Source organism: Perna viridis, chromosome 7 (assembly GCF_037379345.1).
Source record: "Perna viridis isolate PV_CMFRI_1.1 ecotype Kerala chromosome 7, ASM3737934v1, whole genome shotgun sequence".
NCBI lineage: Eukaryota > Metazoa > Mollusca > Bivalvia > Mytilida > Mytilidae > Perna > Perna viridis.
In genome coordinates, this window is record NC_142451.1 from 18,741,584 (window position 1) to 18,766,663 (window position 25,080).

Here is a 25,080-nt window from a genome sequence, read left to right on the forward strand (position 1 = left end):
TTTTAACACAAACTACATTTTCTTACTCAGTATACCTTAACCTACACAAGAAATTGTGGTTTCTATGGTGAAAATCCTATTTTTTCAGATGTAGGGTTCCTGAAAATTTGCTATAAGGTAGTACAATACAGTTAGGTCGTTTCTGAAAATTTGGTCTCATTTTGTTGAAATAAAGCGGTTTTGAGGCAGTCCACACAGAAATTTCTAGTGTTTTGTCATAAAAAAGTGCATATTTTTTAAATCCTTGGTGTGTGGAGGTTCAAGTCATTTATAAGTAATTTAGTGATTATTCTTATAAAATCCAGTAGCCATGGTAACATACTGAAAACATATTACTGAGTTTTAGTACAAATCAGGGGTGCCTTTCCAAAACTAACAGCAAAATACTATATTTTATAAAATACCAAGCACTTAGACACTACCACAGGATGAAAGCATGCATGGAGTAGGTGGAAAAAAAGGTAAAAATAAAAAGACCCTTTTCGATTCATTTTCTCGCAAATTTAGTCCCAAAAGTTGGTGCGAAATAAGGTTTTTCTGATGCTGAGGAGCGAACCTAATACGGCAGGGGACCGAAACATTCCGGTTACCATTTTTCATTTAAATTACACCTGTTTACCATAACATATATTACATCGGTCTATTTATAAATGCTCATCTACATTTAAACAATATATCCACCAAATTTCAACTTTTAATTTTAAGTTTTACAAAATTTGAAGGGGGTAACTTGGTGTGCGAAACAGTGCGCCTTAATATAACTGTATAGTGCACCCTTATCTTTAGCAACATACCTTATAAAATTCTGAAACGAGCACATGTATTCGGAAATATCAACATACATCTACATTACAGATATAAAACCAAATAGGAAAGATGTACTTTATACGCTTTCACTATATGATTTCCCGCGGGGGTGGTGTGAGGTGTGCGACTGACTTTTCTGCTTGTAGGTTTATTGGCTTTGTTTTAGTGAGGGTGTTTTACTTTTTTTAAGCGCATCACGAAATTTGTTTTCATAATTCCTAACATTTTTCTCATAGGATAAAATTTCCTTCTAAATAATTTTTAAATGGTTGATACCTAACTATTTACCATATCAGGATGTACTCTGCATGGATCATTTCAATTGACCAAAACGTACGAAAAATTAATATCGAATCGGATAATTAAATAATAAAACATGTCGTGTGTTTTATGTTATGTAAAAAAAATAAATAAGCACGCTTCTTTTAACGTGTAACAATTTTAGCACGATGTACGTCGCAATACAAAAAAGACGTCAAATTTTGCCGATTTCGACGTTACCAAAAATGACACCAACACCGTACGCTACGTCTTAACAAGCTGGGATCACAGGATCTTGCCTCCACTATCGAATTGATATGAAACCCGACAAGTATACCAGTATAACATGAAACACTAGTCGGCCAGCTCACTTGATAGTAGGAACAAGCACGTGTGTTGGGACCACTTTCTATCGCGCTCTTCGCAGTTTCGATCTCTGCCATGGCTTTGATCAATGCGACCTTTCAGTTAAAGTATCAGCGGCACTAGTGGGATTCCACTAAATCAAGAATTATTAAAAATATATTAACCATAACAGTTACAATATTCAACACCGAATCCGAAGTCTTGAAGAAATTTTGTAATTACCGTCGACCGCTATCTACTTTTTCATTAGATTGGCATACACATCCTTGAAAACCTAATACATTCAGGATCATTTCAATGTTGTATTTTTTTCTGTTATTAATTCAGCTCAAAAAAGATTAATGAATTATCGTTCTGCATTTGGTAAAGAAAAGGAAATTATTTTTATATCATTAAAATTGTGACCTAATTCATATATTGATGTCGTTCAGCTTGAAAGCATTCCTGTATTTATCAATGATACTATTTACAAACAAATACAGATATAAACAATTACCCTAGGAAATTTCCTATAATTAGTACCTTTATGACAAGTCACTCGTACAGTGTGTGACGAGAAAATGTAAAAACAGCAGGTTAGTGTTTATGCCATTGACATGTAAAAAATCACAAAGGTGTTTATAATAAGACATTTAAATTATTTTAGTACATTACAAGTAAATCATTTTTCCATACCATGCACATTTAGGATATTAGTAAAGAAATCACTATACAACTGGGTGATACTACGTATATAGTTTCCCATTGTAAGTTTCTTGCCGACACATGCAGTATTTTTGACATCTTGGATGACTATACATCGAGTTACCAAAGTCAAGGTATGTCCCTGACGTACCGAAGACAATACGACATACTCCCAAACAGTTAGAGTGGGGAAACGCTCTCGGATCCCCGTGGGGTCTAGGAGTAGGCCAGAGCGTCAACACAGCAGCCCAGCCGCTAGTAGGACATACTCTGACTGAGTCCTTCGGTCAGGTATCCCGAAGGCTGGGCTCTGCTGTCTTCTACTACTAACCGGCAGTACTGACAGAATCCCCGTAAGGGGCGGTCGTGCGAGACCTGTAAGGATATAGTTAAGATCGTAAAAACTCCCAATCATCACAATAAGAAGTCTGATCTAGCTTTGTGTCATAAAAATGTGTACACTGTGATAGTTCAATAGAGGTGATCAATGTTAAAGACCAAAAAACATGACACGAAACACCCTCTCCGCAAAACAAAACATGACGTGAAACACTCCCTCCGCAAAACAAAACATCACATGAAACACTCCCTCCGCAAAACAAAACAAAACATGACACGAAACAACCCCTCCGCAAAACAAAACATGACGTGAAACACTCCCTCCGCAAAACAAAACAAAACATGACACGAAACACTCCCTCCGCAAAACAAAACAAAACATGACATGAAACACTCCCTCCGCAACACAAAACAAAACATGACACGAAACACCCCCTCCGCAAAACAAAACAAAACAAAGAATCCGATAGTGCCACTTCCACGTACTCTTACAACGTAATAGGCCGGAATTCCGTTCCTCTAGAATGGCACCAAGACAGAAAATTTCCCGATGTAAAAACATTAGTGTACTTATTAAATTATGCTTCTTTTAGGCACGTTTATAGTTATTTAACCGAGAACAGAAGTACTATCATGACATGGTTAATTCTTTTCTTTTGTTTATGCAAACAATTCTCGTTTTTTTGCTTGTTCATAAATGACTTTTATATATTTGATGGCAATAAATTGAAGTTATATGATTTGATCATGAGAGAAAGATCAAAACGTTATAATTTAAAATGACCCTGAGGAAAAGGAAGAAGAAAAAAGAAACTGACCAGTGTAAATGAAAATGAAGTATTATAGACATTGAATGTCATTCTATATAGTTTTAATAGGAATGATTTGAGCGGGGCCACCATGATCACTGTCTTGTTCCTTAAAGCCCTTGCAATCATTAGGTTCTTGACTTAGCCTACTGGCTGACCATTATCCTGTAAACTGTTTATATTCTATTAGTCCACCTTTTGTCAACCCTTATCCAGTCTGTACCAACAGTTTATTAATGACCTGATAATTTACAGATACTTGTGTATACCTATTACTTTCTACCTATGGTAGTTATATGTTCTATCTTTTTCATTCGAAAATAACTACATCACCTAGCTTTGTCACTAACTGATAAATTTAATGTCATTTCTCCTGCAGGAGTTAACCAGAGATATCAACCAATTGCATATATATATATCTCAGGTGAACTAAGTTCATACTTATATAAAGCTATTAAAGTTATGTAGTCATTAAATCACTCTTCACGTTGCGTTGTGACGTATAGTCCGAATTTCCTCTGACCCTGCAACCCTCCTCTTCTTCTACAAGCGGTTGAAGGGCGATACTCCGCGGTACCGCTAAATCTCCAACTTTTTGTATGGCACATCGTTCTGACCCCAACCCGACATATCAATATCCAAATAAGTAAGAGGAGGGTTGCAGGGTCAGAGGAAATTCGGACTAGTTGACGTACTCCCGAACAGTTAGGGTAGGGAAACGCCTGGGCCAGAGCATCAACACAGCAGCCCAGCCGCTCGGACTGAGTTCTTCGGTCAGGTATCCCGAAGGCTGGGCTCCGCTATCTTCTACAACTAACCGGCATTACTAACAGAATCCCCGTAAGGGGCGGTCGTGCGAGATCCGTAAGGATAGTCAAGACCGTAAAAAAACCCAATCATCATAGTCAATAAATGATATACTTTTAGACTTTATAAAGGTTTCTCAAATGACACAATAGACCCTTTTGTGGTAAGTTGGTGAGCATGCTCAATATACACTTCCGCCAGAGCTTTAGAGCTTCGGTAGAAAAAAAGAATTTTCCGCCTCGCGGAAGTGTATATTGAGCATGCTCTATGCATGCTCATCGACTACCCCAACGTTAGCACAAAAGGGTCTATTTTACAGAATGTTCTTCATATAATTTTTCATGGTTAATGTGAGAAAAATCATTATGCTGTGCAGCTTGCATAGATATACATAAAAAGAGACATTAGTGAATATCAACGTTAAAGAAGTAACAGTACCAATGAGTGTATATATAATATAAAGTTCTTGTATATCATACTAACACATCCAAGTAAATTTTGATCACTGTTGGTTGGTTTTTAATTTAACAGGGCATGAAAAACATGAAAGCATGAAATCCCCTCCAAAATGACTATGCAGGGAGTATAATTTTTGAGTACATTTTTGAAATTCTATTTTATTATGAGCTCCATGGATACCTAAAAGAATATGTATTTACTGGCCATTTCCTACTAAACGTGAATTGAAATCAATTGTGAATAATTCAGTTTGGCATGTGCAAGAGACTAACTGGAAATCCCGCACTTGTGTTGATGGAGACTTTCTTCGGTTTCCAAATGTCATCAACAGCGTCGAATTAGCACCATTTTGGAAACAAGCAGAAACACAGTATGGTATTTAAAAAAACTCTTAACTGATACTCCAAATATAACCGCTGGTTTATGTATTCTGTGCAAGAGATTATTTTTGGACTTATATGTTCACGCCTGCTGTAGCTGCCCTGCCATCAAACCAATACGAGACTCTTTTTGGGACCTTATTATTGAACATTTTCCGTTGTGTTTGTTTATCAACCTGTACGTGCGTGATGGATATGACTTATTTGAAATATTTCTAGGTAAACTGGTAAATACATCTGATGAAATAGATTTGTTCAATTTTATGAGACTATGTCACGTCCATGTGGTGCAAAGCCTCCGACAATAATAGGCTCCTGAGATTTGCCAATGCAGAAAATATCAGCCCCACCCCACCCCCACCCATGAGTAATTAGTGGGTATCATGAAATATATTTTGTTGTAATGTAGATAAACTGTAAAATCAGAAGTCATTTAAGTTGAATTGTAACATTCTTATTATATAATTTAGATTTTACTGATATCTATTTGTAAATTTGTTTGTCATTATATCTCTTCAAGAGGAAATAAAGAACTATTCAAAAGTATGAGCCAAGTTTGGTCGAAATCCACTAAAGTGTGTAGGTTCTAAAAAGTTCACAAGAATGTCACAGAAAGACGGACAGTAAAGTCACTATATCCCTTAACAACTTCCTTTGCAAGGAAATAAATACCGGAAATCTGTAAGATTCATTATGTCTTAAGATTCAACAGCACTGTATTTTCAGGATTTTATTTTGGTTAATAACTTGGGCAAAAAGTATCAATTCACTGCTAGACTAAATATAAAAACATTGAGAAGATTTTTGGTTAGATTTTATTCTCTATGCCTCTACTGTTGAGAAGCATAAGTGTTACAATTTTTTGCATAGATTACAAAAAATGAAATGGAAACGACTACAAATATACAAAATATTGGTATGAAAAATACAAAATATTACACCTCTATGGTCTAAGTCTATTTATAATTTGTGTCAAAAGTCATTAACAAAGTTGACCAAAAATAACTGTTACAGTCCAACAAAAGCCATCAAAAAGAACAAAAGAAAAATTACTTGTCAATTCATATGGTATTGGATACCGTGAAAGGTGTATTAAACAAGAAATTCCTAATTTTGTTTTTACATTCTTATGAGAACAAAATGGCTGAAATGCTTTCATAAAAAAGACCCAGAGAAGGATTTTCTGTAGAGAAATTTAGCACATTGATATTTCTGAAATGCTTTTATTTTAAATGAAAAAGGTACCAAATAATTAGAATTCAATAGTATTCTCCAGAAAGATAACAACACCTTCCCTCAATCACTGTATGACGACAAAACTATTCAATCTGAATTTAACTTTTCAAACTTTTTTTCAAAGATTTTGTAGCACTAGTAAATAATCTCACTTGTTTGGTGAGGAAAGTTCTCTGTTTTTCAGTATAATTTGTAAAATAAAATAAATATACAATGAGGCAAAAAAAAAAAAAGACAACAAACAGTTAACAGATCTTCCTTCAAAATAACGAATAATATCATCAACATTTGAATTAATTTTTACAAGTATAGGTATAAAAATGTACAATTTCTAATAAATATATAAATAACGGTATTGTACATTATAATTCTACAGTATTAAATAGCTGCTGCCCTCTATGGAATACACATCAGAATTTTTACAACGCTCTACTTATCCCCTTTTAAAGAAAAGTTATCTCCCTTTTAATACTTTTTTTTAAAATTCAAAATCAAACACAAATTAAAAAGGGGAGTTTGGGTATATTTTTAGATTCAACTTTAATGATTTGTTAATAATCTGAAGAAATAAAATTAAATTTGTCAATAACTCATTTTACTATAATGGGAACAAAGCAAAGAAATTTTAGCATGAATTTAACAAAGCCTTTCAGTCCAAGTGTGTTATTATATTCACTTATTTTGAACACTAATTTATATATATATGAATAGGGAGACAACTTGTGGTAAAGGGAACAAATTAGAACATACAATAGAAAAAAAATGTAACTCCTGTAACTGAGTTTATTGTTTATTTTTAACTTCAGCACCCATGGGCCTTTCAAATATTCAGACAGGATCAATTGAAAAAAAAAAAAAATCCAACATACCCAAAGGTATAAGCTTGAGCAACTATTGAGGCTGTTATACAGATTCATTAAATCAATTTTATAAATGCAGGAAAGTCAACATTTAAGAAAACATAGGTCTACTTGAAAATTACTTCATAGCAAACTATGATTTCTCACTCCAAGATATGATAACTTTATATTTTGCTAATAATCCAGAGTTCACTTTAATCAATGTGTTTAATCCTAAATTAACATAATTAAATCAATATTTGAAAAAAAAAAAAATAATTTTCACAATATCTAGAGTTGCCCTTACAAAAGGAACAAAAAAAAAAGGTTAATTTACTTTCTGTCAATTAAAAAGCAGCAAAAAAATGCTTGAGTTATATAACTTGATAAATGGCCTAAACTAATTTATTCACCATACTATTTGAAGATAAAGGAAGATTTGCCATAGTTATGGGACACTATATAACCCATTACTATCCATCAAACTAACTCTTATCAGACAGATTTACACATATATAGGGTATCATTACAAATTTTGACTGTCTGACCTCAAATTTATCAGTACATGCACATATCAATTGTATGTTACCAGTCCACCCATAAAATTAGAATCTTCTATAATATTAATAAGGTCAAGATTCAATTATATTAATGAAGTTATTCAAGTTTTGGTAGAAAATCACAGAATTTTAAAAAGTTTTTTTCCAAGTCATTAGCATTCAATATACATGTTTTAACAACAGACTCAGTTATGTCAGGTAAAGAAGAAAATAATTATTACATGAAGGACACAAGCACAAAAGAGTTTGGCACTATTATATGCATTTAGCACTGCTATAAATCAGTGGAAAAAGGAAGTGAAGTGAGAGCAAGTAAAAACAACCATACAGGACCTATACATCTCATTTTACAACAAATAATCTCACTACCTTTTAAAGGAGCAAGTGTGCTATAATAGTCAAAGAAAATTTATTAGTGATTTTTGAAAGTGTCAGCGTCACCAAAAAAATATTTGTGCACTTGAGAAATACTTGTAATTAAGCAGACAAATGCCCCTTTCCCTTACATTGAATTAACTCAGCTGAAATCCTAATATCATCAACAAACTCCATATTTTATTTTCATATCATGAATTGCACCATAGAGTTAATTGAAGTACAAATGCTTTGTTTAATTAAATGCAAATTCTGATATAAATGTACAGTTGACGAAACATATCCTTAAAATAACACATCTTGAATTTGAAAACTTATTTTTTGTGTAAATGTTGAAAGAAAAGCTATTAACAAAAAAAAAAAAAAAAAAAAAAAAAATGTATCAAAAACATGGACGGAATGTTTTCAAGCCATTCTTACTTGTGTGCTGCCGATGTGAATATGAGCAAAGGGGGGTAATCCAATTTACAATACTGCAACAATTTTTTAGTAAGTCATACTTCTTCAATTAATTTATTCAAATCCCTTCATTTCTACATGGCATGATAAATACAATCAGTTGAAATAGTTGGCAATGAGTCAAAACTTATTTCTGGCTTATTTCATCAAATTGCTATCAGTTATAATCTTGAATACATGATTTAAAGGCATACTTTCAAAATCAAACAGTCATAACTTTTAGAATGTTAACTTAAGGAGGTAGACCTAGGATAATTGAAATAATTCCAAATCAGTGATATGGTTGTATTATATTCAATTTCACCAAAGCCTATCAAGCTTTCAAGCAACATAATGAAATCAATTCAAGTTACTTTGATACTTACATGAGATTGATGTCAAATGCTGAATACAAATGTTCCAATGATTTGTAAGAGTTTTGTCCCTTACCTTAGATCTACTTCCTTGAAATCATTTCATACTATTCCTCACCTACTGTTTTCCATAACTTAAGTCTACATCTGTGAACTCTTATGATAAAATATGTCATTTTTTGTTGGTAATGAAAACAAAAATGAATTGAACCAAACAAAACCATCAAATGAATGTGTGACAAAAAAAAACCCTCTAAACATGACCGATTTAATTAGCACCACACAAATATCACGTAATATCTACATGAAATAAATAGACCATGTATGTACAATATCACATGACCTTAAAATGGCCTCCCACACATATCACATGACAACCATACACACAGCTGCACAACCCGTACCAATCTCACCATGCTTTTGGTATATCACAGAATTAACCACTACACTTGGTTTGCCATTTTCTTCTTTTGATACACTCTGTTCATTGTATGAACAGTGTCGTTCAATAACATGTCAAATATAGTATCTGTCAGTTGCATTTTGACAGCTAATTCATCATCATCATAGTTAATCCACCGTGGCTCCTCTTCCCGAAGTTCTTCCACTAGAATATTGTCTACGTGATCTTTTCGTTTTCTAATAGTCCATTTATTTTTGTCGGCCTTGCGAGACCCATTAAGTCCCAAGATATTTATCACAGCTTGCTGAACAATTGAAGTTAAATTGTCAATAGAAGAGGGGGGTGAAGCACCACGGAAATATTTTTGTTGCCTACGTGTGACCTTCTGCCAAGGTGGCGGTTCCTCTTCGTCATTTTTATAAATGTCTCTAATTATGTCCCCTGACAAGTCAAATAACAATTTTTTAAACACACGTTTACTATTACTATCAAGGTCACCATTTAGGTCATCATTAGAATAATAACTATCTGGAATCTGTACATTGTCTAAAGGTTCCCCACATCGTCGTGTTTGCCAGTACACCTCAACAGCATCAGCCACAATTCCTCGTACTTCATCTGTCTCATGGGGAACTGCATAGTATAATTCCTCTGAAGCCATCTTCTGAAGTTCAGCCTTCATTAACTGGGCTTCTGTAAAGAATGGACATCATTTATTAAATTATTAAGTAAGCTGTAGACAGAAGCACAAGATAAAATTAGAATGGTAAAAGTTCCCAATTTGGGGACAGTTTTTGTGATGTGACAATTGATTTGCTTGGTCTGTATTGCCTTGTACAATAGAACAAACTTAAGTCTTTACCTTACACATTATTGACGTATAAGTGTACAGCTCATTAATTTGTTATTGTGTTCTTTCTATTATTGCTGAAAATTAACTGAGTTGGGATTGCAGTAATACTTGTGAATAAAAACTTTCCCCATCACTAAAGATCTCTGTGTTACCAAAGTTAAAATTGCATACAGATTTTAAAAAATTGCAATGACAACTATGCAGTACAGTGTTGGAATAAGTTAAATGGAATTCTGTACTAGGAAGAAAGCCATAAAATAAATATACACTTGATCCAGAACTGGTCAATCAACTAACAAGCTTGACTGACTAAGAACCAAGTATGATGTTAAACCTCACCTTCACTGCCCGGGTAAGGTGGTGGTGCCTTGTCTGGTGTCCCTACAGGCAACAGGTCATTATCATCAATATAATCATCATCATTCATCCCAAGAAGGTCTGAAATATCTTGTTGTAAGGTTTCTTTGGCTGTTTGCTGCAAGAAAGAATAAAGGTTAGTACCATCAAACACCACAATAAATGATGTACAATACACCTTAAGTAACAATAACAGTTAGTCTCTTTCTTTATTTTTTTTTTTTGGCTGAAGAGGTCAAATCTGTAAGTTGTACATGTATGTCCCATTAAAGATCACAATAAACATTGTACAATACACCTTAATTAATACATACAGTTGAAGTCTTTTTGTTTGTTTATTTTTTTTTTTTTGGCTGAAGAGGTCAAATCTGTAAGTTGTACATGTATGCCCACCTTATTGTATCAATACATACAAATTTTGAAAGATAAGTTGAAAAGAAAGTTAATTGAATACGTAAATCAATTATTATTGTACATTAAGAAATGAATGAGAAGTTTTTTCATTGATGTAATAGGGCTGTTATCACAATATTTCAAACTTGCATGGAAGATTTTTTTAATGAATGAAGCACAATTTTTAGTAAATGTTGTTTGAAGGTTTCCCAGGTTGTAGGAAGTAATGTTACAAGATATTTTTCATAAAAGCCTGAAAAAGTACAATATGAAAATGTTTGAATTGACATTTATAAAAATTCAGAAATTATTGTGGCATACTTTTGGAATTTAAGGAAGAAATGCTTTTTTTAAACTTCTGTAGTTTGAGAAAAAAATAATCCTGCATCATAAATGAGTTATAATTATCCCAATTTTATGTCTGTCACATCTTCACAATAATAAAAAAAAAAACCAAATAATTTCTGAATTAACAGTAAATAAACTTGATGTTACCTGTTGAGGTGCCTTTGGTTTACTTCCTGGTAGCGGTGATCCTGGTCGCAGCGGTACATCTGAAGGCACGTTAGAAGGATCAGGTTTATTCATAACATCCAGCAACTCATCGGATGGAGACATTTCTACTTTATTCTGTTGGGGTTGTACATCGTCAAAATCTATCAGATTATTGTCTCCTCCTCGACTTCGTTGTTTATTTCTTGTTGATATCATTTTTGTTAGTGCATCATCTAGCAATGTATCTACAAGCTTATCAGTCAAGTTTACATGTTTGTTATTTTTCTGGGCAAATATTTCTTTCTCAAGATCATTAGCATTGCCATTCACTATAACATCAGAACCATTTTGTAAAATATTTGGTTTCTTTGGTTTTGGAGCTACTGGTGGAGATGTTTTGACTTTGACAAAATTTCTTTCTTTTTCAACCAGATCAATAAGAATGTTGTCAGTTATATCATCGACTAATTTGTCCTTATTGTCACCTTCCTGTTCAAAACCTTGCACTCTGGCATCAGTTTCTCTAATGACCTGATTCAATTCCTCTTGATCAGCAGAGGTGTTCACACTTTCTATACTACTTCGGACAAACTCATCGCTCGTTCGCAATGGACTCCTCATTTTAGGTAGAGGAGCATTTCTTAAGTCATTAGCAGGCACTATTACACCATGATTTGGGCGGCATGTAAAATATCTCTGACCATCATCATATGTTCCATCATGTCGACCGTCAGGAGATTCCAATTCTACACCAGCCCAAATACCTGATGCAAACTTGACCCTCCCTTTAAATTTCAGAGTACCACTTTGTCTTTGACCATTAGGTCCTGTAACTTGTACACGATCCCCAACAGTGAAGTCATGATAGTCTTCAGTTCTTTCATCTTCAGTGGTTGATGGAGGCTCCTCATCTCTTGGAGATGCTAGAGGAGTTTCCTCATCTTCATCTCCAGGGAGAGTTTCAGGACCAAGTAACTGATCAATGTCAAATACTCCACCAGGAATTCTGGATTCTCCAGCTCTTGCTGTCTGCATAGGAGACTCATCTGTTGTAACTTCTTCACTATAAACAGACTTATCAGGGGAGGTAACCCTTAAACGTTTTTCAATTTCTGATCTTTCTGATTCTGATTCATCAAAAATACTAGATGTACTTTTAGCACTAGATGGCCGTGAGTCAGTTTTTGTAGTGGATGGAGGTGATTTTGGTTCAATGTCACTTTCTTCATACTCTACATTCGTTTGAATATTTTCTAGAGGTTTGATGAACGATTCATCATCATCTGCTTGACTATGCAAACGTTCGCTAATAACTTCTGATATGACATTTTCTGTTATAGATCGAGGTGAAGGTCGAGGTTGGAGGTCAACATGATCAGTAGGCAAGGTACGGACACTAGTAGCCTTATGTGAAGTAATATCCTCTGTATTAAAGTCTTCAGTGTAAGAGTAATCCCTGGGACTTCTCTCTGATCTGAGTGATATATCATCCCTAGGACTTAATTTATCATCCTTCAGAGAATTATGAATTTTCAACAAAGCTGAGGATTTAGATCTATCTGTGTAACTATCTGCCTCAGAAATATCCTCCTGAATTTGTTCTGTTATGTCTTCCTTTATTGATTCTTCCTCATTTACAGACCTCTTCCGAGATTCAACTGTTAGCTGGGATCTTGATGATTCACTTCCCTCAGATATTTTGTCTAGAGAAATCTTAGATTTAGATGGTGGAGTAACTTTAGGTTCTGGACTAACCAGCTTACTCTCTAAAATACATTAATGGTAGTCATAATTGGTCAAAGGTTTTCAGGAAAAATGATTGAAAAAAATACAGGAAAAAGTTTTTTACACAGAGTAACTTTAAAATGCATATTTAAGACAGAAGAAATATTTTAAAAGAGATTTTAAGAATAATATGATATCAAACAACTGCACTCAATCACTTGTTATGCTCCCCCTCAAATTTATCCTTTATTGTCCAATAAATAATGATATCATAATAAAATATAACAAAAGAAGCTGTCTTTTTTTCAAAACAAACATTCTCTAAAAAATTGTTAAAATCCTTCAAATTTATTTTGAATGTGGACAAAAAATTGATAAAACATTATCATACCATCCTGTATAGTTGGAGACAGCTGGGAAGACTCATCATGGCTGGAGCTTGAATTCCGAGGTTCATCATTGTATTTGATTGGAGATTTGAGATTTTTGGTGGGGCTAACTTTTGGCTGTTTGATCTGTGGTTTAACACTGGCTTTCACAGGTTCATGTTCCATTTCCTTCTGTAGCTCTGTTTTCAACTGACTTATGTGGTTATCATAAGCCTACAAAATATTAATCAAGTTCTCATGGACCATTCCTACCATTTAATTTGTATTCAGTTGAAATACCAACACTTAGTACACATAAAAACTTAGATTTTTGCAGAAAACATTGAATTGTATTCCTTTCTGTAAACATTCTAAAATAAAACTACAACTTGATTATATACTTCTAGAAGTAATTGCTGACAGCTGTAGTATTTTGTTGAATGCATGTTTTGGTGTCATAGACAATAGCTTCTACTGTGAAAGCACTATTTTCATGGGGTACCAATTTTTGTGGTTTTCGTGGGTAGGTCAAAACAAGAAATTTGGATCCCAACGAAAAGGAGATATCCATTGATGTATATACTGAAAACTTCAAAACCACAAATTCAAGAATCCACAAACTTGTGTTTCCTCCCTAATCCACAAAATTTGGTATCCACAAATTATAATACTTCCACAGTATTATACATTAATGTATTATTTGCTAGTAACCAAAATGTTTTACAAATGCTTTCAAACACTTCAAACTTTACAATAATGTCTTCCATATTACAAATATTGCCTCAGCATTGTAATAACAATAAGAAATATATATCTTTTAACGTAAACCATTATGAAAAATCTATTTTTTGACAATGCATAACTTGATCCAGGAGTTTTGATACAAGAACTAACACTCAGTTCAAATATTTTCACTTTGGCAACAGATCATATTCTATAGTAAAATTTCTTTCATTCACCTCTATTTGTTTCTTCAAAGCATCCTCTTTACTTTTCAAAATCTCTTTTTTCCTTTTCTTCCTTTCGCGTTTTAATCGTTCAGCGACTTGTTTCCTGTGTCTCAGTTCATCATTCAAGGCTCTTACACGACCTTCGAAATCACTGAGATCAGACTGGGTCTCTGCATACGATGCATCTAAAAAAAATGTTCATTGGCAAGCTGAGATAATTTCAAGACAAAAATATCACTCACTAATTTATTGTAAATACCAAAAAGGTTTCAAAAAATTTCATTAGGTTTCAATATTCGTATTTTAAAAAAAATATTCTTCTGTTTCTTTATCTGTTCGGTATTTTTAGTGCCATTTTAGTTTCTAGCAAAAAAAAAAAACAAAAAAAAAAAACAGAACCCAACTTGATTCTGGATCAAAGATACCCTTGCATTCCAAATTGTCTAAAAAGGTCGCTGTAACTCCTTATTGCCAAATGCAATTTACACCATAATTAGACTTGATCTGTACATTAAATCAAGGTATAAGTACGGAGTAAGAATATGGTAATTTTTAATAGAGGTTTAAATAAAAAAAAAAAAATTGCACATGTCCTGCTAGGTATACATGGACTAGTACAGGAAGGTGATATCAAGACAGCAAGCGAAACATTGTATGCCCTATCTATATAAAGCCACATACTAAATATGACATTGATCCGTCCATTCATTGGCAGTTGAAATAATTGTGAAAAGATTGGGACTGACTAACTGAATGATGGATAGACAATTCAAATTAGGGTAAAACAATGACCTAATAAGGCTTTTGCTTTAAACTGGTTTCCTAAAGAGCAGGTTGGACTGTACTTAGAAGAACAATACAATTCACCAGGTAAAAATGTACCTGTATGAGAAATAGACTCCTCAGATTCACTCTCAGAACAGCTTCTGGTTTTACTGAATAGGGAACGAGGAGACGAAATATTTCTTCCTGCCAGAGCCCCCATCTGAAGGCCTCGCTTGCTAAGTTTATCAAGCGGAGACCGTGGAGACTTGGAACTTTTACGACTGGTTTGAACACTGGTGGCATCTTCAAAAGTTTCACTGTACTGACTCTCAATGGTGGCAGATTCAGGTCCCTTGGATCTAAAGGGACAGAAGCATTATTTATAGTAATATATTGACACATTAGTCTAGGACCTGTATTGGAGACATCATTCAAAAGACAATAGAGTCATTTGTCAAAATTTTGCTTGACTTTCTGAAGAACATGGTATATAAGCAACAATGTTAATTTATTTTTATTTTACTGTAAATTCTGCAGAAATAACTGTTGAATTACTGTCATTTTGTCAAATTTAGTTGAAAATGCTATTTAGTTTCATATAATTGTGAGAAAAATTTGACTTCAAGTAATGTTAAAAGTTCCATAATGCCTTATTATATGAAAAGACTTACTTTCTACTCTTTACAGGAGTTGTTTCATCCATACTGTATTCTGACTTGACCTCCTCTATTATAGAACTTTCACTTTCACTTCTTCCAAGTTTGGTTTGATTTTGTCTATCTTCTGGAGAACTTTCACTAGCACTGACCATGCGAGGGGTATTAGTGATGGAATCATCTTTAGCCATGCTTATGTTCTCAGAAATAATAGTATCATCCTGTGTCACTGACTGTGTACGAGATTCTGACATAAAAGAAAATACCTTTGTTATTAATTTTTTAAAAAATATATAGAACTCGTCCTAAAAAATACATACAAAAAAATGTTTTGCTTTTTCAGTGACTTATTTTGTTTTGATATATTATTATGCATAACCATGGTGGTGTTGTCAATAAAGTGTTATTTATGTATACTAAGGTCAAACTTAACTGTAGTGAATAACCTGATAGGTTTCAGTGTCAGTATACTGGAATGGTAAAACATTGAACTACAAAATAGAGTTAGAAGTAGTTAAAAGGTTTTATTTAAAAAACAACAAGATTTTGCATGCCATGTTGTGCTAAGAATACCCCCCACTCAACCATTTCAGTCAAAGCTGGGAAAGTGAGACAAAGTACAAGTCACCAAGAGAAAGCAATATACCAAATATCTATGTATTTCCTTCTGCGGAAGCTGAGAAATCTGTATTGAAAATTTCCATTATGCACAACCTCAGAAAAAGTTACAGAAAAATGTAATGGACAGATGGGTAGACAAGGTGATCCCAATATAGCCCCACTCATTAGAGGTATAAAAATTAACAAATCCAGTTCCTCATTTTAGGATTTATCAGTAATTTCATACCTTTAACTTCCCTCTTGGTGGGAGGTTTTACTTTCTCTACCTCCTTCTCTCTCTTTTTCTTGTCTTTCTCTCCATGATCCCAAACTTTCAGGGCTTTTTTCTCAAGCTCAAAAATGTGTTTTTCTTCCTCATCTAACCTCTTTTTCCAGTCAAGCAGTTCTTTGGCAGATTTCTTCCTTTCCCTCAGTCTCTGTTCTCTTTTTGTCAGATACCTTTCATCCAGGTGAAGTTTTTTTATTTTATCTAGACTCTTCTCGCCACCTGTCACTTTCGGCTCTGTGTAGATCTCAGAATCAGACTTGTAATCTGGATAATAAGGATAATATATTGAACTACAGATAGCATGAAATATGTTTACTGTGGAAAAATCTGATAATACAGATACAGAATTTAATTCATGGTAACACATAATAACTTGTTTGTAAATAACTGAATAGTTCTTTTTACTATTTGCACCACAAACAATCTTCCTCTCACTATTTTGATAATGATTAAAATCCGTAGTCTAAAATGAAATTATTGACATTACCTTTTTTCTGTGACACATCATTATCTGTGTCTTGACCACTTTCATTCTGAAATAGAAATGAGCAATGATTAGAATCTGCTTAACTTAACATATCTGAGAGAATGAAGATAAATATGTTGAATGCATGTGTAATTAACATTTTATACGCTTTTTTATGTTTATTTATGATAAAAATTCCCAAAAGTAGACAAACTGCAATTTAAAGCAGTGCATTGAAATAAGGTCTATATGAATCATATGCTTCAAAGAAATGCAAACGTTCCCAAAATTCTAACACCTACAATGTAGAATTCATCCTCTGTGTGAACTTCAGCTGGTCTGCCCAGTCTGCCACTCAGCTTCTGTTTTGTCTGAATAAAACAAAAAATGTTTTTCTCAAGCAAGTGGTAAAAACAAATGAAACAAAAAAAAATTTATATGAAATTCAAGTTTTACATTTTTTTTTCCAGACATACAAAAGGAAAGTAATAATAACCAATAAGTTTGGTCTTTTTTATATAAAGAAAATACTACAGTCTTCCATACTTGGTCCATTGTGATGTAACACTAAATCTCTTTATTTACAAGATGTAATGACATAAAAAATAATTTTAATGACTTTATCATAACTGAATTATCTTCCTTTGACAATAAGTATACCTTATTGGTTTGTTGACGAAGACGACTTATTTCTTCTCTCTGTTGTAACAGTAATTGTCTTTCTCTAGAGGCTGCTTTGTTTGCCTCTCTCATTCTCTGGATTTCAGCCTAGAACATTGTATTATAAAAATCTACATAAATACCCATAATGCAGTATTTTCACTAGTGTCCTCACCTAGAAGCGTCTAATGCTTTCAAAAAAGTTCAGTAAAATGATGTGCAACATTTTTTTTTACCCAACAAATTAAAATGTCTTTTTTTATATGAAAAAGGTGTTAGACTTAAAAAAATATCTATACTCTGATCAATTCTTTATTTTCTATTTTAACTCAATTACTCATAGACATCAAATAACCATGGAAACACAAGATGAGGTGTCTAAATTAATAAATAAAATAAGAAAACTTTCAACAAATAGTTAACCTGTTGTTCCTGAAGTTTCATTTTCAAGCCTCGTTGTCGTTTGACAATATTAGGATAAGAGTCGTCTGCTCCTTTGTTGCGTATTCTGTGTTTCTGTTGTTCTAACCATTCTAACTCTGTCTTGGTCTTCTCTACCAATGCTTTCTCTCGTAGATGTAACAGTGCAGACTAAACAGAAAAAAAATAATTCATTATTTAATAGCATTAATGATATTGAAGGTAATTATGTCTAAATTTCTTCCACTGAAAACTTAAATTTCCATGTAGGGCAAGGTCATTTGGGTCAATTCTAATTTTCTTTCATACTTCTGTACTTGGCCCATGGTGATGTTACACTGAATCTGCTTTATCTCATAATTTCAAGATGCAACGACATAAAAATAAATTTCAATAACATTATCAGAGTGTAATTATCTTCTTTGACTATGAGTACACCTTATTAGTTTGTAATACTTCAGTTCTAGCAAACTTCTGCTTATCATTTCACAAATATTTTTAAAAAGTGTAACAGAGATACAATAAACATAACTTAAGATAAAATATAAAGAATTATTAATATTAAAAAAAATAACAGGTTATGTGTTTTCTTTGGATCAACACCCTACTTATTGAAGTTAATTATAAACTGTTTGTCATGAAATAAAGTTTGAGATGTGATAATAGTTAAGGGGGTTGAAAATAATCGATAACCAGTATAATTAAAACGATCAAAGTCATGTCAATTAAAAGCTTTCATTTTCTTTTGGTAATGAAAAGTCTTATTAATACTTACTTTTAAATAGATTTGTTTTTACAAGATGTTACAATCATCCTTTTCATACTGTTAGATCAGAAAATATCACTTCAGATGGACAGAGCAGTTTATTAAGATAATTAGGCACCAACATGCTATAGGCCAGGGGGCCTGAGATCTTGTTGAAAAAAAAAAAATCAAAATTTTGAAGAAAATATCTATTGAAAAAAAAATGAAAACATTAATTCTATATTTTCCACTTTGCTTCAGGAGGCAGATTTTAAAATAATTTGAGGTTCTATATAGCCTGAATCTCTCACCTGGCTTGATAAACAACATTTCATTTTTTGGTAAAAGTGGCCATGTTTTTTTCTCATACTTAAGGAACAGCTATATTAATTTTCATTGAATTCTGTCCAAATTTTTCATAGGAGAAAAAATTTCCTATATTCCTAGGTGAGCTAAAAATATTGATTTCAATTGAAATATTAATAAAAAAAATCTTTTTTTTATCCAACAACAAATCCCAGGCCAACCCCCTAAATAAAAATGGTTGGTGCCTTACAAGTTTTCATGAACCAATTAAATGGTTCTGCCTGTGTTTTTTTTCTCAAGAAGTTGGTTCAGATAGGTAATTGAAACACATCCCCAATCTTGCTCTTTAACATGTATTCAGTATTCAAGCAAATTAAAGGAGGCTTTGAGGTTTTTGAGAAGGGTTCTTCTCAAAAACAGCACTGAAGACAACACAAGACTACTTTTCCCCTTTTAACATCAGCAAATTTTAATTCTTGTAGAATGTAGCAATAGTGTTACAAGTATACCTGATGCTGAGCCCTCATTTCTTCTTCCTTCATAAACTGTTTGACCATCTCCTCTGTGAACTTGTTGAAAGAATCCTCTCCCAGAATATAAGATCCCAGATCATCAACAGAAAGGCGAGGGGTATTTGGTACTACAATGTACACAATTTGCTTCTTAAATTTTCGACCACGAGAAACACCCATATTATCTGTATAGATACCTCTGTGAAGAACTTCAATTACTTTAATTCAGTATGAATTTTTAGCATAGAGAAAACTGTGAAGGTTATTTTTTACCCAATTATCACATAAAAAAGGAAATTTAGCAAGTACAAATCTAACTTTATTCAATACAATGTTAATATCTATGTACACAGGTGTTAAATTGATCTCATGATAATCACATGACCTAACACATTTAACAATACATGCCAATTATGTTTTTATATGCATGTTATGTAATTCTTTTACTGTGACAAAGTGGTGTTTATTGACATAATTTGCCTGGTTTTATTTCTTTAAAATCTGTTGAAGTGGTAATTGATTTTAACTACTGAATATAAATAGCAAACTTTTGCAATTATGTTTCAAATTCTACTTATAGTCAATTACACAGGATAAACAGAAGAAATAGGACTTAGTTTTATAATGTTAACTATAAGAAGTAAAGAAGAACTGGATATTTCAGAACTGAATATAGCTGAAATATTGCTGCTCGGACGTTAAACCCCAACAAACAAACAAACATGATATTTCAGAACTAAAAAAAAAAGTACAATTTATCAATTGCAGAAGTCTTATATTAATATAGGAATAAAGTTTCATTTGATTCCATTTGGAACTTTGTAATTACAGCTTTGTTAAAAATTGAGAAAAGTTGTTGTTGAAGAAAGGTTAACAGAAATAGCAGTGGGCTGACAAACAAGGGCAAAACTGTGCTCGTGGCACTCTGTGGCTGAAGTATTAAATATGTATATACCTGAACCTTCATCTGAGGTAACTGACATGTTATCTATGTGATGTTTTTTGGCACGTTTACGATGACTCTCTGACGGTAAGATGGCCTTGAATGATTTCTCTTCAATTTCATCCTCTGTCATTGTATCATCAAAATTTATAGAGTATTCATCACCTGATGCTGGAATAAAAAATATATAATAAAATTTGTATCTCAAACAAGACTAGTCTAATCTAATCTCTGACAGTTGTAAGATTAAAAAAAATGAAATATAACAGATGCTTGGAAAAGAATTTAATGAAAAACAACAGAATAAATATCATGAAAGTAGCTGTAACACATTGCTAATGTTTCATGTACAAAAATATTTAAAATAGTATAGGACATTCTTATTTTTGTGAACAAAGCACTGATAGAGTGATTTCACTGACTATATCCATCCCAGTCTTTTTGAGACCAAATTAAGTCCTATCATCAATTACTGTCTTACCCTGTGAAATATCCTCTAGTATGCTCTCAGACTTAGATTCGTCTCTAGCATCAGCCCCACTCATAGACCTTATAGAAGAATCACTGTCTCCCCCTTTTTGTGTGTCACTAGCTGTTTTCACGCTGCTAGTGGCAGTCCTGTGAAAGTAAAAGTACATTCTATTGTTAACTTGTATCAAGAAGAGGTTTATACTATTGATATTTGTTGAAGTTTAAATGTAATATGTAATGATTCCCAAACTAGAATTATGTAAGCATATAGCCTTTGTAAAATCAATCAGAAAAAAATATCAGACAGAATTTATAACAATTACAGCAATGTAGATCAAGTATTAACAATACATGTTTGTATATTGTAGGTTAACGATTGATATGCACTGGAATCGTTATGTAGAACATATATTATCAGATATTTCACCTGGAGGAGTAAGAGGTTTTCAGAGATGTCTTCTCACTGTATGTTCTGGCAGAGTCTGGATGACTTCTGTAATCACTACTTGATTGATTCTGTAAAATGAAAATCAAAATAAATATAAGGTTTATTATTGTATTTTATTTTCCATACCAGGCATGTCTTCTATTCCCAATACTGACCTGCTCTTGATCCTTTTACTTTGTGGTTTTACGATCATATTTTCTGTATTCTGTCTTCAAATTTTTTCCACATCAAACATATTTCACTTTTTCTTTTTGCGTTAACCACTCAAAAACTGACTTCTAATTAATTGCTTAATTAATATTCATATGCCTTTTTGTTAGTCATATAAATACAAGTCTAAATGAATGTACCATTAGAAGAAAATTGCACAACTGATAACTTTCAGGTTTAGTTTTCAATATAACATTAACTAGCCCTTTTAAGTAAATCATTATGATAAATTGCCAGTTTCCTTGCCCCTTTAGGTTAAGTCATAAGTAATAAATTGCTTGTTCACTTGCCCCTCAAAGTTTAATCACAAAAAGTTGCCCATTTAGGTTAAATCATAATAATAACTTGCCTGTTTACTTGCCCGTTTAGGTCTGATGTTATCAGTAGTATCCAGTTTACTACTAGTATTGTTATATTTAGAAGTGAGCTCATCTTCCTGTCCATCTCCCTGTACACGTCTTATGACAGCTTTGGCAGCCTTTGATGCATCTTTGCCCCTCTGCTTGGCAATGTCCATCTGTTGTTCTATTTTGGCTGCTTCTAGCTTCTCCTGTTGTACTTTAATCTCTAGTAGCTTCATATCTCTCTCATGTGTTTGTTGTCTGGCCTAAAACATTAAATGTAATTTTGTAAATAAAACAACTTTTTAATATTTTGGCCTGAAATGACGAATGCATTACTTCTATATTATCAACATAATGTAATTTTTATTCTATATTTATACAACACTGAAAGATACAAACTACTTGTAGGTCTGTATTTCACAAGTAGCAAGCTTGATGCAATGGTAAAATTTAATGATGATTTCAGATCATATTAATGTTTAATGAACATTATTTTTTATGGTTTTTATTTCACAATGTAAATTCTGAACATTGCTACAGCCCAAAAATACATAAAGTACAACTTTAAAATTCCTATTTATCTATCATTTATTGGTTCAATAAATATATTAAAAATTAATTATTCTTTAAAAAGAATGTTATTAGAGTTTCTTGGTCAAAGGTTCATTTATTGGAACATGACAAACAAGTTTAAATATAAGGCACAGTTTTAGATCTGACTTACAAGGAAAAATCTTTTTACTGCATTAAATAAAACAATATATTGAGCATATAGCTTTTTTGCATCAAGCTAATTACAGGTGTGGCTAATATTTTAAAGGTAAACCAAATAATTAAAAGCTATGTAACTCATAGCAAAAATACGGCCAGAAAATATATCTGATCAAATATCATTTCTATTTATTTTTCTTTGATATTAAGATCATAACTTTCAAATTAACTAATATAACTTCCATTAAATATTTCTGATTCATGTTCATATATAATTGTGAATTTTTTTTTTAATCACAAAGAATATTTAAAAGCCCAGGAAGTGACAAAAACCAGTATAACTGTTTATTCACTTACTGACAAATGCATGTTCAATCTAAAATATGACACACCATAAGTGTTTTTACGGTATTATGAAAACTGAAAAGCAAAGCATGTCTTTTAATATTGTTTCCATCTTGATAAGAACTTAGTTTTAGTTTTAATTGGCAAAGAGAAAATGCGTAACATCTGAGAAAATTCTCCTTTATTACCCAGTACTAAATATAGAGTGTATTACATGTACTTATTGTAATTAAATATAAGTTTCCATACAAATACCTAATGAAATCTGTCAATTTCATTTAAAAATGTTCATATTATTAACAAAAGTCTTTTTCTCCAATTTGAATACTCATTTTTTTAACATTTGTTTTAAAAAATGCAGACAGTAGAGACATCCCTCTCAAGTAGACTTCTCCTCATTCATATTGATGCTATCTCCCTAATGATTCAAATACATTATGTCAGCTCTCAATTTGAAAAGGCAGTCTTGTTACATTTGCTTCAATTGAATCTACATTAAATCCCATTTACTTCATCAATGACTCCATTTCAGTTTTCCAAACAGATGTAGGTGAGAATATTAACAATTTATAAGACAATTTCCAATTAGCTTAAGATATATTTTCCTATATTGGGAAAGATCTTTTTGTAGATCTTTAAAATATAGCTCTATTTAGATCTTTAGTACACAGGAAAAATTTCTGACATTTAGTTAAGTACAGAGGTATCATGTGGTCTGTAAGGGGTCAATAGGCTAAAAAATTGATCCTGCCAAATGATTTGATAGTGTTATTCTTCAGAATCATCCATGGTCAGCCTTGGATCCCCTGTTGAGTGCTTTAGCTTTTTATGTGTTGTCTTGTTTTCCCCATCTTCAGTTTATATTAACTTTTACTCTCTTGTCTACTTTTGTCTACATTGTGAATGTGAATTGTTTCTGTTTCCTGTTTTCGCATTTTTTGGCTATGTCTTTGGATCCTGTTGTCTGCTTTAATGTTTCAAATTTTTTTTGCCTATATCTTTATACTGATCAACCCTCTATGGTATTATCAGATGAGTATAAGCCTAGATACCAATTCATACCTTTAACATTTGAGCAAGTGAGACAGTTTCTTGTTGAGCCATAGATACAGCCCGAGTCCTTTCAACTCCTGTCAGCTGTCTCATGGACTCTTCCATACTCTCTAACTGGTTCAGTTCTGAGTAAAACTTCCTTTCCAGTGTGTCTGGAGAGTATCGTAATGAAGCCTTAGGCGTAGAGTCATCGTCATCTGGGACAACTGGTGGGAACCGCCTATTGAGATCCTAGAATTTACCAAAACAACCAACATTTATCACATCTGAATGCTACCTTAGATACTGTTGTGAATAAATTTATACCTTTGGTCTTTCAGTTACATAATAAGTACACTAGCATTCAATCAATCTTGCCACTTAATACTATAATTTTCATATCCTTCCAAAATAGTTGAGTTATTGCCCGTCTTGTGTTTGGTTTGCCTTTTGTTTAAAAGATTCCATTCTCTCAACGATAGCCATTGGGTAACATCATAATGAAACTTATTATGTGTGTCCTTGTGATATTAACTTTACTAAAAATACATCATTTTATTGTTTTCTGACAAAAAAGTGCAGATCAAGGCAATGCTATTGCAGCACTTTTTTTCTTGTTGAAGATATATATATTAGTGATATTAGTGAAAATAAATATTGTAATTGATATGAAATTCATGAAGATAAGAAGTAACTGTATACCATTCTTACCTCTGTCCTAGAGAAGTCTTCAATACTTGAGGTATCAGTGTCGTTAGACTGACTAGGTTTATTATGAGACATGACTGAAGACTTCTCTGGTTTACTTTTCTCATCTCTAGACCTGACAAAAGATAGGTAATGAAAACAGTTAAAGTTGGATACAATGAGCACACATTT

At 32.7% G+C, this 25,080-nt stretch overlaps 1 protein-coding gene and 1 long non-coding RNA gene across 6 annotated transcripts in view; one reads left to right on the plus strand and one right to left on the minus strand.

The window, feature by feature from the left end:
• The first annotated feature begins 1,988 nt into the window (after window positions 1–1,988).
• Window positions 1,989–21,611, plus strand: LOC148611661 (uncharacterized). The gene is made up of 3 exons (XR_015924170.1): window positions 1,989–2,009; window positions 20,529–20,669; window positions 21,480–21,611. It is a non-coding gene; the product is annotated as an uncharacterized LOC148611661 (long non-coding RNA).
• Window positions 5,709–25,080, minus strand: part of LOC148611662 (centrosome-associated protein 350-like) — a 118,630-nt gene continuing 99,258 nt past the window's right edge. For all 5 annotated transcript variants that reach the window (XM_088592431.1, XM_088592432.1, XM_088592433.1 and 2 more), the window contains 19 exons: window positions 24,913–25,024; window positions 24,232–24,453; window positions 22,119–22,376; window positions 21,539–21,627; window positions 21,122–21,258; window positions 20,653–20,811; window positions 19,695–19,825; window positions 18,138–18,305; window positions 17,715–17,822; window positions 17,357–17,425; window positions 17,076–17,121; window positions 16,547–16,852; window positions 15,715–15,946; window positions 15,161–15,402; window positions 14,288–14,463; window positions 13,352–13,562; window positions 11,236–13,001; window positions 10,330–10,465; window positions 5,709–9,830 (listed from right to left, as the gene is read on the minus strand). In XM_088592431.1, the coding sequence (XP_088448557.1) occupies window positions 9,178–9,830; window positions 10,330–10,465; window positions 11,236–13,001; window positions 13,352–13,562; window positions 14,288–14,463; window positions 15,161–15,402; window positions 15,715–15,946; window positions 16,547–16,852; window positions 17,076–17,121; window positions 17,357–17,425; window positions 17,715–17,822; window positions 18,138–18,305; window positions 19,695–19,825; window positions 20,653–20,811; window positions 21,122–21,258; window positions 21,539–21,627; window positions 22,119–22,376; window positions 24,232–24,453; window positions 24,913–25,024 (5,221 nt within the window). In that variant the 3' untranslated portion in view covers window positions 5,709–9,177. The remainder of the gene's footprint in view (window positions 9,831–10,329; window positions 10,466–11,235; window positions 13,002–13,351; window positions 13,563–14,287; window positions 14,464–15,160; window positions 15,403–15,714; window positions 15,947–16,546; window positions 16,853–17,075; window positions 17,122–17,356; window positions 17,426–17,714; window positions 17,823–18,137; window positions 18,306–19,694; window positions 19,826–20,652; window positions 20,812–21,121; window positions 21,259–21,538; window positions 21,628–22,118; window positions 22,377–24,231; window positions 24,454–24,912; window positions 25,025–25,080) is intronic.